The sequence below is a fragment of the Megalops cyprinoides genome, chromosome 2, assembly GCF_013368585.1.
Source record: "Megalops cyprinoides isolate fMegCyp1 chromosome 2, fMegCyp1.pri, whole genome shotgun sequence".
Taxonomy (NCBI): domain Eukaryota; kingdom Metazoa; phylum Chordata; class Actinopteri; order Elopiformes; family Megalopidae; genus Megalops; species Megalops cyprinoides.
The window spans coordinates 14,874,629-14,892,010 of NC_050584.1; the positions used below are offsets into that span (position 1 = coordinate 14,874,629).

The following is a 17,382-nucleotide window of genomic DNA, read 5'->3' on the forward strand; positions in this document are numbered from 1 at the left end:
TGTCTGTCTGTCTGTCTGTACTTGTAAGTTCCAAACATTTGTTTTTCTACACTGAAGATGGAAAGAGTAATCTTTGTCATACCAGAAAATATGTGCATTGTTTATATTGCAGTTGCGTTACGATTATCTCTCAACAATGAGATAATTCAACCTCATAAAAATTTCCCCGATGAGTATGTTTTCATCTCAGGGTCTCTGTATGAGCCACGTTTTGTATTAAGATAGTAGTATTGTATTTTTTTTTTTCTGTGCCTCACTTTTTTGACTTTATTGTTATTGTTGCATTGTCACATTTAAATGAATTCATAGTTTGAGGGGTCTGTTGTCTCTGTACAACACAAGCATTCTAAGCTTGGAACCAGGTGGCTTTCACAATGAATTACAGCTCAAAAGTAGCTTGAGTGACTGCATTTTGTTGTGCGCGTGCCTCCTTTAAAGGAACGCACTGAATTTTAAGCAGCGTTGGGTTAAACGTTGCAGCACATCTGTCTGGCCTGTCTATTGCATGTGAGTATCATAGCTTCAAACGATGCGCTCGCCAACATGCCATACCTTTCTTAGTTTGTTTTAAGGCCTTTTCGTGTTATCGGAAAGGCATCAGATAAAATGAACACCTTTTAATAGATAAATTGTTTGTCACCAATTAGTTTGTCATAGTAATGAAAAGCTAAACACTTTCTGAGCACCTCTCTCATTTCAAGTAGAATAGCAATTCCTGTCAGTTTCTGTTGAAGTTATGTTTAATCACGTGATGCCAGCCTTCTCTAATGGCCAGTGTGTACCTGTTGTTATTTCAGCTTCGCTCTGCCATCATGGGTGTCATTCCCACTGCTTTGCATGAGGAAGAAATCCCACACGGAGTCATGTAAAACATAATCACTTTATCTGAGGCTGATTTGAGACAAGAACTCGTCCACTTTCCCTTCAGTCTCCAACAAGGAGAACTATCTCTGGCAGAGGCCCAAAAGATAATTACACCCCTGGGACAAGAGCGTGTGCTCAGCCTGACAATCGCATTTGCTCTCTTACTTCTCTTAAAGAATACCATTCCGCACTACATCTCAAATTGCGAGCGCTGGAAGAAAAATTCAAATCCCCTGAATATACATTTTTCAGGAAAATTAATTGCGCTTGTCCTCAACTGCCAAAGGAGCAAAAGTGTGATGCGTTTTAAAGATGTCATAAACATTCAGTCAAATGCTGTGCATGAGTGTGCAGTGCAGCTACGCATATAACTTTGTATAGTAATTGTAAAAGGATCCAATAGCACTGCGGTCATAAAAGAAACCATATTTTGATTTATTGAAGGGAAGCGCAGTGGCCCCTCTTCTCTACACCCTCTTGTGTTTGGGTCTGCAGTACATGGATGACAGCTGTCTTGACACGGAGCTAATTAATTCATACTAAAACATCTAAATGATGAGTAACCCAGCCGATAAAGTGAATACCAGAATCTGGGAACTTAATGTAGATTGGTGTGCACTCTGGTTATTGGTGGCAGATTGGTGATAGCAGCTGTCTTATCTGTAAGTTTGGTTTTGGGTTATCAGATGAAAAGCCCACATAGTGGGCAGCAGGTGTGCCTTGAGGTCCAGGATTTTTAGCTCCATCCCACATACTGCGCAATATGAGTAGGCTGTTACAGCTCATAAGTGGATTTCAGTTCAGTGCATGTCATTTTTTTTTATTGATGTTGAATCATCCTTAGGTGAAGAGACCTTGCATGAATATGCATGTCCTCAATGTATACATTTACAAATGAAGGCCCTCATTGACACAGCATTTCTGAACCACACAATAAGCTCCAGTACTAAAAGAAATGTAGAGCAGTCAACTTGTCTTTAAGCATGATAGGATATCGGTACAGCATAAAACATTCAGGAGCTTTAACTACGTATGAAACACCTCAAATGTTAACATGGGGGTTTAGACAGATCTTTAATGTCTGACTTGTTTATGAAAAATGACTGGTGGTTTCCGATCGGAATAAAACGGCGCTATGCTAATATCTGCGTTAACAAAGTAGGTCATATTTATCCAGCGGAAGAGAGAGCATCCCATCAAACAATAATGAAGAATCTTTAATTCAGCGCCCTGAATCAACAGGGCCGAGAGTGACAAGCTCACCTGACGGTTCCCGTATTCCTGCCGTACTCCTGTGACACGTCCCCTGCGTCACGCGGCGTGATCAAAGCCATCTCCAGAGCCTCTCTGTCAGACGGCGTGTCCCCCTCACCTCCCGAGCGACGCCCGGCGCGCGCAGACGTCCGCCGTCACGCTGAGTCTGTCATCCCTCCCTCAGTTTGACGGTTCTGATTGGGATCGCAACACAATACGCTCGCCGGTACTGATGTTTTATTAAAAGTGTCCCGGGTTCATTGAGTCAGGGATGTTCAGAGGGAGGGAGTGCGGCTCTGCGCAAGGCGCCGTCTCCATTAGTGGGGCAGACGAACCCTGGGCTGTCACTTTCAATGCTTAACAAATAAAAATGAAATGTTTGCTGTGTGCTACAATAAACCTTTTTTGTGATATGAGTAGGACTGGCATTTGTAAGAATATTTAGGAGTACTGATCATTCCCTCCCCCCCACAAAGCATTTCTTTTCTTAACCCCCTATGTTGGTTTGTGTGAGTGAGTGTGTTTGTGTGTGTGTGTGTGTGTGTGTGTGTGCCTGTCTGTCTGTTTGTCTGTCTGTCTGTCTGTGCATGTGCACATGCGAGACAATCATTTTGCCTTTTTTGTTTTTCATCAAACAAATTAGAAGATTGTTTGAGGAAAACCCTTTTCAGAAATGCTTTTGGATTTCAGTTAACATGAATCACTCTTTGGTCAGTGAAAAGGCTGAACACCTGCTGTACTAAATGTGAAGACGAATACAATTGTAGGCCAATTATCCTGAGAAACCACGCAGTGGAGAAGATAGAAGTGCTCTTATGTTGGCGGTAGGAAATGTGAAGACTCGAAACTACTCACCATGGTGTAAAATCAATGTAAAATATTTTAATTAGCAAGATTTAGTAGACATGAAGCTCCCAGCCATAAATATACACTCCGTCACTAAAGTCAGGGATAAACAGAGTAACATGATAACAGATAAGGGACATTCTACTAAAGGTAGCATGCTACTACTTTAATTGCATTCCTTTGCAGTGCAGTGTTTACGGTGAGATACATTTTCTTTAAAGTGTAAGATGGTACCCATAGCCCACTGTAGCCTTCCGCTGTAGTAGGTGACCAGCTCACTATCGTTGCAATAAAATCTAATGTATCCCTTATTTCCAATGGTGTTAACTAGTTACCTAGCTAGCTTCATAAATATGATCGGATTTAAATGTGGCCCTGATATCCAACCAGCACTACCTACCTAGCCAAAATTAGTTAATTGCTTACCTTTCTGCCATCGGCTGGCCTTAATATAGCTAAGACAAGGAAAGGCATTTACATTTGTTCCAAAGTTAAACGCTTTGGCAAACAATACTTCATTCATCTTTGTATTTATACGTAATCATGCATAACAAGTTATGAATATCAGTAAACAGTTGTAAGTTAACACTACATTAAGTGGTTGTTTACTGTAAATTCAACATAAACCCTTATTTTATCATATGTAACTTCTAAATTCGCTATAAATTCTAGTACTAACTTTGACCACTGTTAATTTACAGATGTAATTTTAGCTCGGTAGGCAGCATAACAACCATCTCAGTCCTTGTCCTCTCTGTGCTTATTTCTTTTGATAATTTCATATTGTGGATGTAGCCCATAGCATACCACATACCCTCTTGGCAGCATTTAGCTAAAATTAACCGTTTTCCAAGAGATTTTTTAATAACCCCTCCGGAGGTTCGCTCAGGGAAGTGGACATTCTCTCCATTCGCTGCAGTGCACATTGCGCGGAATATGATTGCTTGCCTTACTTAGCAACAGCAACAAAGGGGGCAGGGCAGAACGAAGGCTCTGTTTCGTTGACATCTGTTTAAAGTCTTTTTTTCTCAGAATTCTTGGAGTGAAACACTGTCAAATAATAAAATTAAACTGTGATCCTCTTGTTCTGTTGTTTCATTCTCTGTTTTGCTGTTTAGAACTGGAACTGTACCCACCCGTGGCTATTTAACATCACCAACATTTTCCTATTTCATTTGTTAGATTGTTGAAAAACCCTCAGTAAACAGCGCAATGTCAATCTCAGTAACTACTGCGTGCTGCACTGAATGTAACCTCATGCTGCATTATTGAGGAGGTCTGGTGTGACAGAAAAATATAGCAGCAAATCACTGCACACCTTTGTTGCTTGTGTTCCTTCAAATATCTTGTGATTATTAGCTGCATTTGAAATACACATTCAGTTTTCTGAATGAGGGAAATGTTAGGAAACAGCAAGTTGTGTCATTTGTAACTACAGCGTGCAAAAATAGTTCTTAATGCATAAATATAAACCCTCAATGAACCATCAAAAAAGTACCATTGCAAAGAAGTGATGACATAGTAACACTGTTGGTTGTGAAATTCAGTCAGGTTTTCTTTTTTTCTTACAGCCGTTTGCAAGAAACCAAAGCTACATTGGAGGCGGAGCTTCAGAAGCTGAGAGCAGTGATTGATGGCAACAACAAGGAGATTGAACATTTAAGGGTATGTGAGTTTGAGAATGAAACCCAGTAAATCCTACTTTATTATTATTTTTGTTGTTATTATTATTATTATTAGTATTATTAGTATTATTGTTATTGTTAGTTTGTTTTTTTTTTTTGTTTTGAACTGAACAAGCTGAACAAATTAACCAACACATTTTAGTAAGCCTCGGTTGAATCCCAAAGTTTTATAAGACACATAACAGTGAAGCCAGGCTACACTAAACTCTTTGAAAATTAAGATGAAAAAGGAGAATAATCTGAAGAGGCAGAGTATAAGAAAGCAAATGGAAAAGATGTGGTCCGTTATTGTGTAGTTATACAGTGTAGTTACTGTATATAGTTATACAGTGAAGTTGTATCTGAATTATGTGGGTTCAAGTGAGTATATATTTTAGAGAAGTGAGTGTTTCTAAGGACTGTTCAGTGTTATTGTGGTGTTATATGTATAGGAAACCCCAAAAGGGGTTAACTCTTTCTGTATGGGAATGGGGTAGGCTCCATAAAGCTGTAACCTGGCTCCAATACATCTGCGTAAAAGATAAAAGATGTATCATCATCTTTAGATGTGTGTAGCATCATAGAGGAATAATATTACAGAGGACATTTCATTCTGAAATACGAAGCTGTCATTCAATCACCTTGTCTTCTTAAGTCACCTTAAGTCTTCCCTCAAAAACAAAGAGTAATATTGTTGTGTATCCTGCCAAATTGAAAACAACTGAACCTCACTCCAAAAAGTTGCAACAGGCTCATTATTAATACTGCAATGATGTGTCACATTTTGTTGGAATCGTAAGGAATATGGCTTTGCATACCTGGTGTGCAGATGATTGGAGAGAACCACTGTCTCCTCAGTGCCAGATAACCCAACACCCTGATCAATGGATCAAGGGAGGCTCATCATTCCATACCAGGGCACAGTGAGGGTCTCATTCACCCCAACTTTGGAGTTCTGTGTGGTTTCTAAATTAAAAGTAATAGTTATCCACAAGGATCAAGCTCAGCTTCCAATATAAGTTTGTGCCTGGATGAAAGTGGTGTATGATGACGAAATGTGCCCAGGAGAAGTTGAGAACAAGTCAAATGGTAAAGTATTGTCCAGTGCATTCAAGTGACCTTTCCCTGTGAAGAAACTTTTATGAAAGAAGAAATATTGTAAGGAAAATGTACTTTTTCGGGTTCACCAAAGCGAAAAGTGATTTGAGGATAACAGTCCAGGATCAAATGAGAGATCATTCAGATTATATGACATTTTGAGTGATTTTGCTGGAGGGCCATGGACAGTTTTAAGTGTCTTGTCTAAAATGCAGAGTTCCAGATTACCCTCTAACAATGAACAATTATGAATAGATGGAACTGTAGTTTTTGATATGATCCATCAGACTCAATAAAGTGACAAAAAGCAGTGTTTGACTGTATTATAAATATAAATTTAGCTTCTTCTTCTTTTTCTTCTTCTTCTTCTTATTCTTCTTATTATTATTATCAATAGTAATAATAATAATAATACTAATAATAATAATAATAACAACATTAATAATTGTTGTTGTGTCTGAATCAAGTACAACTCATCATTGTAGTATTTTTGTATAGATTACATTTGTCATCCCAAGTTATTTAAGATGAACGTGTTGCAAAATCTTAAAAGAGAAAGAGTTGGTTGAAACACTATTTGGAAGACTTATTCTGAAATCAGTATCTTCATAATCATCATAATCTTTGTTACAAACCCATCAAGATGGAAAATTGATGTAAAACATGAGATTCTGCATTCCTTCAGGTCCATAACAAAAATAGGTAGTCTTTTTTTCCCCGTGAAGCTGTATCAGTTACAATTCCAGTGAGGTACTACAAATGAGCGTAGCATTAAAAGTAAGCCCAGAGTGATTTTTTGAGTGAAGGTCAGTTTTTCACTTTAGCCTGACCTTTCCCTAGTCACAGCTTGAAAGGGAGAATTTTCAGATTGTGTGAACGAATATAATTTTTAAAACTCAAGGTTAAAGATTTATTTTTTTATTTATTTTCTGGCAAAGTTCAAGACTGTCGAGCTACTAAGTGCTCCTTTTATGCTTGAATTGGTTTGCAGTGACCCAAAAATCAGTGGTGTTGGGAGGGGAAAACACTTTTTTTATTATTTTATTCAACCCGTTTTAATATCAAAGGACACATCCTGAAGATCAAACTCGTCTACAGTGTAGGTAACAAAACTGAATAAGCGGGAACCCTCTTCACAGCCTAAAATTGCACAGGTAGAGACTTGTCTGCCATGTCATGTGCCATGTTCTCTGTAGGAGTGAAACTGCAACAGCAACAATTGTGTATTGTTGGTAATGCTGTATAATGATGATAGCCACGAAAGCCCAGTGCTCATTGTCATTATAATCATGTGTTAAAAATGCAATAATCAGCATGGACTTGAAGCTTGAAGCTTGAAGGTTTTAAGACACAGTAGAGTAGCACACCTCATTTCCTCATAGTCATCCTTCATGCTGTGATGACTGGTCTTCTCAGAGTCCGATTGGTCAAGAGGATTCATGAGGTTTGTATTGCACTTCATCACTGTTAATGTACTGAGAGTTAATGAACTTCTGTTTCCCCCCCCTTACTCAGGCAATCCACAGTCACTCTGCTAATCAGCAGGCACTTCTTAATCAGCTCAGAGGTCGTCTGGAGGTAGAGGAGTAAGTACAGTATTTTTATGAGAATTCTTCCACCATCAGATTCAGTCCAGTGATAGTACTCTTTGAACCATGAGCAAAAAAAAAACATAAGAAAACAAAACGTAACAGATGTTTGACATTTTGGGTCTAAAAGAATTTTATAATGACATGACTGAGTGTGTGTGTGTGTGTGTGTGTGTGTGTGTGTGTGTGTGTGTGTGTGTGTGTGTGTGTGTGTGTGTGTTGTCAAGAATATCTTTTTTCCCACTCACTACATGAGTGGGTAGAATTATGTGAATACGTAAGTTTGATTGATTCAAGAAGTAGGACATTTCCTCTGTTAACAGGCATAATCCTAGTGTGAGGAGGAGCTGCCAGGTTGCTAAATAAATGTAACTTTAGGATGCTATGCTCATATATAGCAAAGTGACTGCTCTCGCCCTTCGCTACACACTCTGTCACATAAAGCATAGCCTAAAGTTGCAATTTTTAGCAAGCTGGCAGCTTGTCCTCACATTAGGATTGCACCTGTTAACAAAATGTATCCTATATCTGTTTGTTGATTGTACTTCAAAAGAATGTCATGTAAACACATCATCTGTTTATGCTTAAAAAAATTTATGCAAAAAAGGATTTATTTTACAGCATTGATTGTTTCATATGGTATGGTCAGTATGTTGCAGACTATAGCCAGGTTTTTCTCAATACTTTCTGGCCACTAAATAACATATTAAACTATACATTGACTACTGTCATACTGTAATACATTTATTAGTAAAACTGTTTGTGTACTGTTGATCAAACATGTGGGGAAATGAAAAAATCATGGCCTGTGTGACTAATATAAAGTGACTACATTATATTGCTGGGTCATTCATTTATGTTATATATGCATACAAAGCCAGTGTCAAGTCAGTCTTTGTATTGTTTGTGTCAAGTCTCTAAACTGTTATTTTAGATGGTTATTTTTGATTTTTTAATTTCTATCATTTTATTCAACCAAATCAGCCAAGTGAAATTTACCATACCACAAAAAAGTTCTCTTGACAGTCATATGAGAGGGTTAGCCACCCCTGTGTTCCGTGCAGCATCATAATAGATAAATAATTCAGACTTCGTCTCGCCAAATAATGAAACTACAAACGGATATATCCTAGCGCTGTCAAAGAGTATTTATCAGCAATGGGATGTCTGTTAGTGCAATTGAGAGAATAAAACATAAAGGGAGTGAGCATTACTGATGAGCACCTGCCTGTAGCACTGACCCGCCCAGCCCCTCCGCCTCATTAACGCTCTCCTCCCGGCTCCTTTCAGTCAGTCAATGTACATTCTTAATGAAGTACCAGGTTTTGTTTTCATGCCAATCTAATTTGTTTTGTCCCCTATTGGTTTCAGAGATGGTTTAAAGCTGTCAGTCATTTTAATGACAGTATTAATATGTGACAGTAAGATGAATGACTTTCTTTTTTCAATTTTAATAATTGAGACAAAAATACTATATATGGATGCCTTGATTGATTTCAATAAAATGAATATAATAATCTAAATTGAGATAAGGACATTCAATCAGGCCCTTTCCCTCTGTTTCTTATCTGTGTCTCTTATTTTGAATTGTGATCTTGCGGTTAGCTGTTATTTTTACTTTTAAGGTCATTCTTATAACTTGAGCTGCATTTCGTAGCATATACAGTATGAATATTGTGCATTACAGAGATTCAAATCGTATCATTTTAATAAGAATTTATCACTAAAATCTGAACATAAGTTCATGGGTAACAAATCCATATACCGCTGCATTTATTTTAAATCACCGCATATTGACATCCACTGTCATCAGATACAACCAAGATGTTACTGAGCTTAGAATTTCCCAGGAAACCAATAATCAACACATTTATTGTAATTTAAACCCTGTCGCGCATAGTCTGCATAGTTGTGTAAACGCAGTAGTCTTATTTTTAAAACCATCCCTATTTTTCCCTATCATTGCTTTACATAATAAAAATCATTGATTATAAGCATTAGTTTTATATGCTTGTGTGCGTGTTTGTGTTGGAATTCACCTATTTATAGTTTTAAATTTGAAAAGTTATAACACATTAGTAAAAGATTGATAATGTAGCTGTGTGTGATGTACAATTTAAGAAATCTGTATATCTGTAAAAATACAGTCTGTGTAAGAAAACCAAATCAAATTTAATTCTAAACAACCACAGGAGTATATAGCAAACATAATATGTGATCAAATCACTGTTTAATCAAATCACTATGTGTTCATGGTATGTACACATAGCATAAGATGTTGTGGTTTTCCTTCCATCTGTGCAATTATGTATGAATGGGTTCTTAACCACACAAGGTCACCACAAACCTCCTTTGGTCAATTGTTTTGATTCAGAACTACCTTTTTTTTGTTGTCATTGTTTTTGGTTGTTTTTTGATGCAGACACAGGTGTGCTAATGGGTGTAGTAATTAGACATTTTAAGTTGACAATCGGATTTGGAAAATATTCATTTTTAGAATTGTGTTGTAATAGCCCTGGATGCATTGTGGGTATACTGTATGCTTTAAATCAAACAGAGCAGGGATCCAAACATGTGAGATGTGGCAATACAGTGTGTCTTTTTTTCCCCTCGGGCTGGTCCGGCAGAATACCCTTACGCAAAGAGGCTTGTGCTCCTTGTATCTGTTGGCGTGTGCGCCGCTGTCACAGACAGATCCTGCCCATCTGACAGTGTTTCTTCACTGCTACTGCAGCAGCTGAGTGCATCTGTCAGAGCTGTGGCTCCCATATTGCCACCAAAAGCGTGTCATCATTCACTGCATGATTGTAAAAACCTGTCCAAAATGATATGCTCTTCATTAACAAGTTCCTAATGATCGCAGCTATGGATTAGTTTAAGTATAATTGAGAAGCACTTAAACACAATATTACGCAAACTTGTAATAATCCATTGATATTGCATGTAATCTCCATAAAAATAGAATTAGGAATTTTGCAACTGACAAAAAAAAAATACATTCCCTGTACTGAAGCAAGAATACATGATTTTTGCATGTTTGTTTTCAAAATAAGCATTTGAAAACTTCTCTTTAAGTAAGAGAACCATGATCTGTTGCCTATCTACATATAGTCAACCCTACATGCATTTCTCTGCATTACAGAAACCCATATAAAAGCCAGATTTTAGTAGCAAGATTCATAGGACATTTCTGCTTATGTATTTTATCACCTGTCTTACTTAAAATTCAGCCTTGATTACAATGGAAGCGTCATTAGCATGGAACATGCAGGTAAATTATTCCTGTGTAAATGCCCCATGTTTACTTCTGTTTGTAGTTTTCTTTTTACCCCTGTCGACTGTTACACTTTTCACCATTAATTGAAAAGAAAATGGACCAGGGGATTCATAGTTTGTTGAGCTTACTTCATAATGTTTGGCATGCAAAGAAAAGTGGACAGAAAGTGGTTTGGCTTTAAATGCATTTTGTCATCTTAGTAAATTGAGCAAGCTTTAGCTTTAATACCCCTTAGAATTAGTACGTCCTGGTATAGTTCCAGAGCAAAACATGTTTGAAAGTAGAGAATGTGCAGTTAGTGTTTTATTTGTTGAAACTTCATATTATAAAGAAAAAAATGTCTGGCAGAATTGTTGCAAATGTGAAATATTTGGCCAAAGGAAACTTGGAGCTGACTTTACTTGACTGATCTGCTACATCTCATTTGAAATTCAAGTTGAGTGCAGGATGGATGTTTACGTTCCTTAAAAAAAGGAGTTCTCAGCAACATTAAATTAAAGGTAATGAATACTGGCTAGTGAACCTCATAAAGGCAGTTACATTCATGTCCACTGTCTTGATTAGCAAAAAACCCTTGTTTTTCTGCCGCACTAAATTTTTAATATTCAGTGATATGAAACAGTCAAATGAGAATAAGGGACATCATTTTAAAAATGGATTGCAATAACTTGTCAGAGGAAATCTTGTTTATGTAGATCTTCATAATGGCCTCCTAACATCTTGGCGTCTTTGTTTAAGTTGCTGCTAATAGGGAAGAAAGTTTGTGTGGGGGAATGGAATTCATTAGGCTTGCAATGAATATGAAGCTCAAGCATGATTGACTTCTCTCCATCCATTGCTTTTTACCAACATGGAATAAAGGTTTGAGTTTCTCTTTGTAAGGAAATGATTAGATGTATTATAATGCATAGTACAGGGAGAGGCTGATGATACAGTGCATACAATAAAGGAGTCAGAAGATGCATTTAACATGCAACTTCCTATGTGGACAAGTTAATTATGGCGAAAATAGTCTGTTTAGAATTCCAGATGAATGGGCTGTATATGCTTTCGATTTCAGCAAAAAAATCCTTTAACCATGCAGAGCACCAAGTTACTAAGCACATACTTCTTACTTACACTCTATAAGTCAGTTGAAGTACTTGTAAAAAAGAGGTCTGCCATTCAAATTATTGATAATAAAAAATCAAGCCAACTTACACTAAACAGTTTGGGCCACTTCACACAAACTGAAAAAGCACAGTTCCAAAGCAAACATACTTAGTGTTATATAAATTCTTTTGTATAACTTTGTCATGTGTTTTTGTTCTTGGTCCGATCATCTTAATCAAATTTAAATCCCTGACTATCATGTACAGCGACAAAATTAATGTAAAAGTCAGGACTGGAAAGAATATGTTTTATTGCTGCATATGCAAATAAAAGTTTTTGTTTATTGATTCATATATGTATATGTATTAATATATGTAGCTTTTCTGTAAGGGGCTTTTCATTTCTCATTTCTTGGGGCTGAAGACTACTGCGCAGACCCATGCTCAGATGATTATTTTACATATTACGTGCTGGTTTATAGTATTACATAAAGGTGCGTATTACTCACTTGTATCATTGAAATAAAGTCACATTATTATGTTCCTTTTGTGCGTAAGTCTTTATTATTGGTGCAGCATAGTGTTCTCTGATTCTCACATCCACATCTGTCTCTCCCACAAGAGAAGAGGGGTCACCTATACACTCAAGTAAAAGCCATACTGTCATGAAGGACGCACGCGTTTGCACATTTCCAAAATACTGCTATTCCATTGGTTAGACACATGGCGGAACTACAGTATGAGCATGCTGCGTTTCTTCTACTGCCCATCAACCTCTTCTGTGTGCATCTTGTTTCTGTTAAGGAAAGAGAGGGAGAGCCTAGTTGCACAGAACCTGTCCAGAGTGGAGGATATGCAGTCCAGGCTGAAGGCCAACATGGAGTCCGTCTGCCTGTTGAACGAGCAGGTACAGTAAGAGCCCCGTGACTTGTCCAACCTCAGACAGTGAGGTCTTCGGCAAGATTCAGGCTTCAAACAGATACTGAAAGCCATTTCCCATCTTTGAATAAAAAAAGAAAAAAAATTGCTGGTAAAACTGTGTTGTTCATTTCTGTAAATTATTTTCCTTTCAAGAAATTGAAAGAGGGAAGTATATCAACAGAACATTGCCTATTTATATTTGACAGCCTTGTGAAATGATGCACTGTGATAAAAAAACTCAAAGCTTCAAGCCAAACAGTGTACACTACTGTTTTTCTGTGTTCTTCTGTTCTGGAATGCATTGCACAGTGATGGTCAACAAATCTCTTTGCTGTAAAAAATTCCATTTTGTTGTCCATTCAGTAGTATGAGAACTGGTTTGGGGGAAAAAAATAAAATTTCCACATATGTATATGTGTAGTATATACAAAAGGACATTTATTGTACTTGGTGTGCAGAATGATCTTTCTTTCACTGTCAAATGCTTCAAAAATACCTTAATGTTGTATAGCCACTTTCAATAGGCGATGGAAAGTCCCCAGTGCCCTAAACTTTGATGCAGATATTTTCGCCCATGTCTCACAAAAGGTCTTTGTCCCTTGAAAATAACAAAACTGTGCAGCGATAGTGAATGATCGCTGAATGAAACCTCAGGAACATAAAACCGTTCTAAAAAGCCTGAGCAGGAAGTCATTACGCTGTTGAGGGAACGAGCCAGTGAAGCTGGAGACTTGTGAAATATTCTCATTATAGGTCATCTCGGTAATTACCTGACACCTACAGATGGAGTCACTTCTTAATCAAACGAATGAATCATTACTGATATTGATTCAGACTAAGATGTTTGAAATAATGACTCCACTAACTCAAGCAAAAATTTCAAGGTAATTTCAGGAACTTCGCAGACGTTTCAGTCGAAATAATAATGGAATGTCTTACTTCATTTCTGTGTAATGGTAAGAAAATGAGCATGGCAGCAGAAGCTAAATTGCCCCTGCCTAATCTGCATAGATTGCTGGCTTGCAATGAAGTCAGATAGGATTTGATTTCTAATTTCAGCGCCCGCTATTCATAACACAGTACAATTGGCGTCCATTTATGAATGAAATGAGATGGACTGAATATGATGTTGCGGTTGTAGTTCTAGAAGATCACATTTTTATTTGATAGTTGTTCTGTGATACATTAAGTGAGATATATTTAATCTAAACTACACTGATTTATCAATAATATCTTTTTGTCGTTTGTTGAATCAGGGGAATTGGGGATCCCTTTTGAGATTAAATAGATTTGTAAACATTGGACACACTACCAATTTGTCTGAAGTGGCAGTCCAAATTCTGCCATATAGTATTTTGTTTACAAATAAAAGCAGATGTGTCTGAAAACTGCCATTAAAGGAAAATTTTGTTACAGGGTGATGTAATATTTTACTGCCGTGTGTGATATTTAAAATCGCTGTATTGGAATTTATTTGTATAGATGTTCCTGTCAAAGACTTTCACACTGTTATCCCTGAGGCATAGTACTGTTTAGAGCAAGGCTGATCAACTGATCTAGAAAGCCTGGTATCCAGTATTTATCCCAACCAGGTAGACTTGGCCTTTTAAAGAGGTGCTGTGAATATCACTGCTGTCCTGCTGCTAAATCCAATCTGTCATAAGATATAGAAAATTAAAATGTCCCCAAAAATGTATGCTTGATTAAATGAAAAGTCTTATGAAACTCTTCATAATCCTTCCAAAAAGGATTGGACATTATCTGAGAGTGGGTGTAAGTATGTTTTGAGGACACTTGAACTTTAATGAAGTGTAGGTGGTCTCACCTGACGCACATTCTGCATTTGTTTGAATCATAACCATAATAATGTATCATAGAAGGACTACACAAAGTAATAGGAGGCAACTACTTATTCGCCTTGGGCTTCTTTATGGTTTAACCATTACATTATGCTACATTGCATTGCACAGTATTTGGCTGCAGATGCTTTTATACAGGGTGACTTACATAGCTTCCATTTTTTACATATCTATTCATACATCTTGATATTTACTGCAGTAGTTCAGTAGTTAAGTATCCTGCTTAAGGGTACAACAGCAGTGACTGCTTCGGTCACACGCTCTGCTCGTACACCTAAGCACAATAAAGGAGCTGCTGAGGTTGGAAAAAACTAATCACAGATTATTCTTCCAGACACAACTGCAGTCAAGGGCTCATCAGTTTTGGCGAAATGATCTCAAGTTTGACCGGGTAACCCACTAACTCAAACTAAGGGCCACAAGACCCACAGTAGGGCCTAGGAATGCGTTGGTTGCGTTGGAGGTCTCACGGGGGCTGGAATGAGCCGCAACGGAAGGTAAACGCAACAAAACGAGCTGCAACGCTGTCGAGAAACAGATGTCTTTTGGGAGGAAATCGAGAGGTCCCCCCCCCCACCCCCCCCCCCCCCGGTACGAGCTGGGGGCCAGCTGGGGAGCATGAGCCCGTCTGGCATCAGCACGGTGCGGCGGCGGCGTTCGCTCCTTCTGCACAGCCTCCCTGCACATGTCACGGCAAGGCTCCGAAAACACCCCCCCCCCCCCATACATGTCTGTCCATAAAATCATTTATGAACTGCAGCTTCCAAAAGGCCTGACAAGCACATGTTGGTGAAGTTATTTTCCCATTCTTTTTTTTTTTTTCGTTGAGTACTTTGTATTCATTAAGCCAAGGCCTCTATGTCACGGGGCGGGCACCAGGAACTCTTTTGGTAGAAAGAGAGGGGGCAAAAAACTTTTGTCTTTATTCTGTGCCCTCTGGTATGGACATGTTTCCTCAGAAAGCCACAGCCCAGGGTGAGCTCCTCTCTCTGTGTTTTCATCTGTATCCTAGTCCTATTGCCAGGCATTCCACCCTTCCCATGGCTTACTTGTCTGCCTTAGTGTGCTAAGAGAAATTTGTTTGTTCATGGCCATTTGTAGGGCTGTATCAGGCGTAACCACAGAAAGAGAGCCTACAGTCCCCCCAGATATAGTTTTTGTCAATCAGTTAAATATACAGATGTTTCAATGACCTTGTGTTTTGTTAGATAACTTTTGCTTAATTTGTCTAGTTTTTATTATTTTCTGTCAGTATGGAGCCCACTCACTGGCTCCACTTAAAATGTAATTATAGTACAAAAATAAAAGATAATTATGTTTTCCCTCTTCTCCTAATAATGCTGTATCTTTTGAGTGACCCATAGGTCTGTAGTCTAATTCCCTCCATTTTTCAAACTTTGAAGTGGCTGTCTGCTGTGTTTAACTGCTTGTTTTGAAATGTTGTGATTTGTTTTGTTTCACGGTTAACTGTGAAAATTGTGTTTAAATCATGTCCTCTAATCTTTTAAATTGGTTGGTTTCATGTGAAAATTACACTATTATATCGTTTCTATGCATTTATATCAAACATTCGCAAAACGCTGGCACAGAAAACCCATTATATTTTACATTTGCATTCTATACGCATATGAAATAAAACATGATAAATGCTTCCGTTACATAATGGGTGCCCATTAATACTAACTGCCCCACATATTTGTTCTTACATGTTTACAACAGTTTATCTTATTTCCAAATGGCAGCTCATGTCTTTGAATGAGAAATGCTGTCATTCACTGATCAAGAGCCTCACAAGATGATGATGGCCGAGGAATTATTCTTTATTAATTCTTTGTGGCCAGTATTTTAAATTCCAAATTCCTTGTAATACGATATGGAATGTGCTTCAAATATTAACCAGAAGAGCTACCAAAAGTAAGCTGCTTCCTATGTAAATATCCCCTTGTTCCCCTCAGAGAATGTCGGCAAACAACTTAATTAGGCCAAATGTGCTGTAATTCCATAAACAGTGTTTTTAACCCGCCGGTCTCTCTGACTTTCTCTGTTTCCTCCAGCTGAACACTCTGAGCGCGGAGAACGCCAACCAGAGGAAACTGCTGGAGAAAGAGCGAGCGCTGCGCAAACAGCTGGAGCTGCTGCTAAAGAGCGGCAATCAGGGCAGCCGCTCCCACAGGGCCCTGCCAGAGACTGGCCACAAGGAGAGGCTTCATCTCAGCCAGCTCCAGCCCCCCTACGCGGAGGCCAGCTCCTCTGACCCACACGCCATCTCACATTTATACCCCACGCCTCAGCGAGAGCCCTTCAGGAGCCCTGAAAGGGGAGAGACAGAAACCTTAACAAGAGGGGATCTTGAAGAAACGTGGATAAGAGACTCGCTAGATAAGTCGTACTGGATCCAGCGAGTGGGAGAGCTCTCCGCGCAGCTCCGAGAGAGCACCGAGTACTGGTCGGAGAAAATGAGCGGCCTCACCGCTGAAATCGAGCAGGCCCGCACGGCCTCCTCTAAGAAGTGAACCCATTGCCCGAGCCCCAGAGAACCTAATCACATTGGGCCTGGATGCTTGAAGACATGTATTCATGGAATGGATTCATGAGACATGAGGAAAATGAGTCCTGTGTTGCCTTCCAAAGCACTTGCACTTAAATGACCATACTGCGCTGGAAACATTCTCTCCCTTTACACCGTGAATGTACAATGATACAGATGTCTTGATTTATTTATCATTAACAAACTTTCATCTTGTATTTCAAACTAAGATACCAGTTGTTTCAGGAAGAGAGAATGTAGGGGCGTGCCATGTTCCGGTATTGTGCGTCTGATCATTTTTAACACATTCATTTTTATTGGTCAGTGACATGCGCATTGTCTAGGGTGTGCATTAAAGTGCCTGCGGCCCTGTAGTGTAGCGGAAATGAGTG

General features: G+C 38.5%; 1 protein-coding gene across 1 annotated transcript in view; it reads left to right on the plus strand.

Moving 5' to 3' along the window:
- LOC118796344 (coiled-coil domain-containing protein 18-like) overlaps nt 1-17,095 on the plus strand; it is a 103,858-nt gene extending 86,763 nt beyond the window's left edge. Inside the window, exons 30-33 of the mRNA XM_036555181.1 lie at nt 4,536-4,629; nt 7,242-7,312; nt 12,488-12,590; nt 16,518-17,095. Coding sequence (XP_036411074.1) covers nt 4,536-4,629; nt 7,242-7,312; nt 12,488-12,590; nt 16,518-16,976 — 727 coding nt within the window. The 3' untranslated portion in view covers nt 16,977-17,095. The remainder of the gene's footprint in view (nt 1-4,535; nt 4,630-7,241; nt 7,313-12,487; nt 12,591-16,517) is intronic.
- Nucleotides 17,096-17,382: the final 287 nt, after the last annotated feature.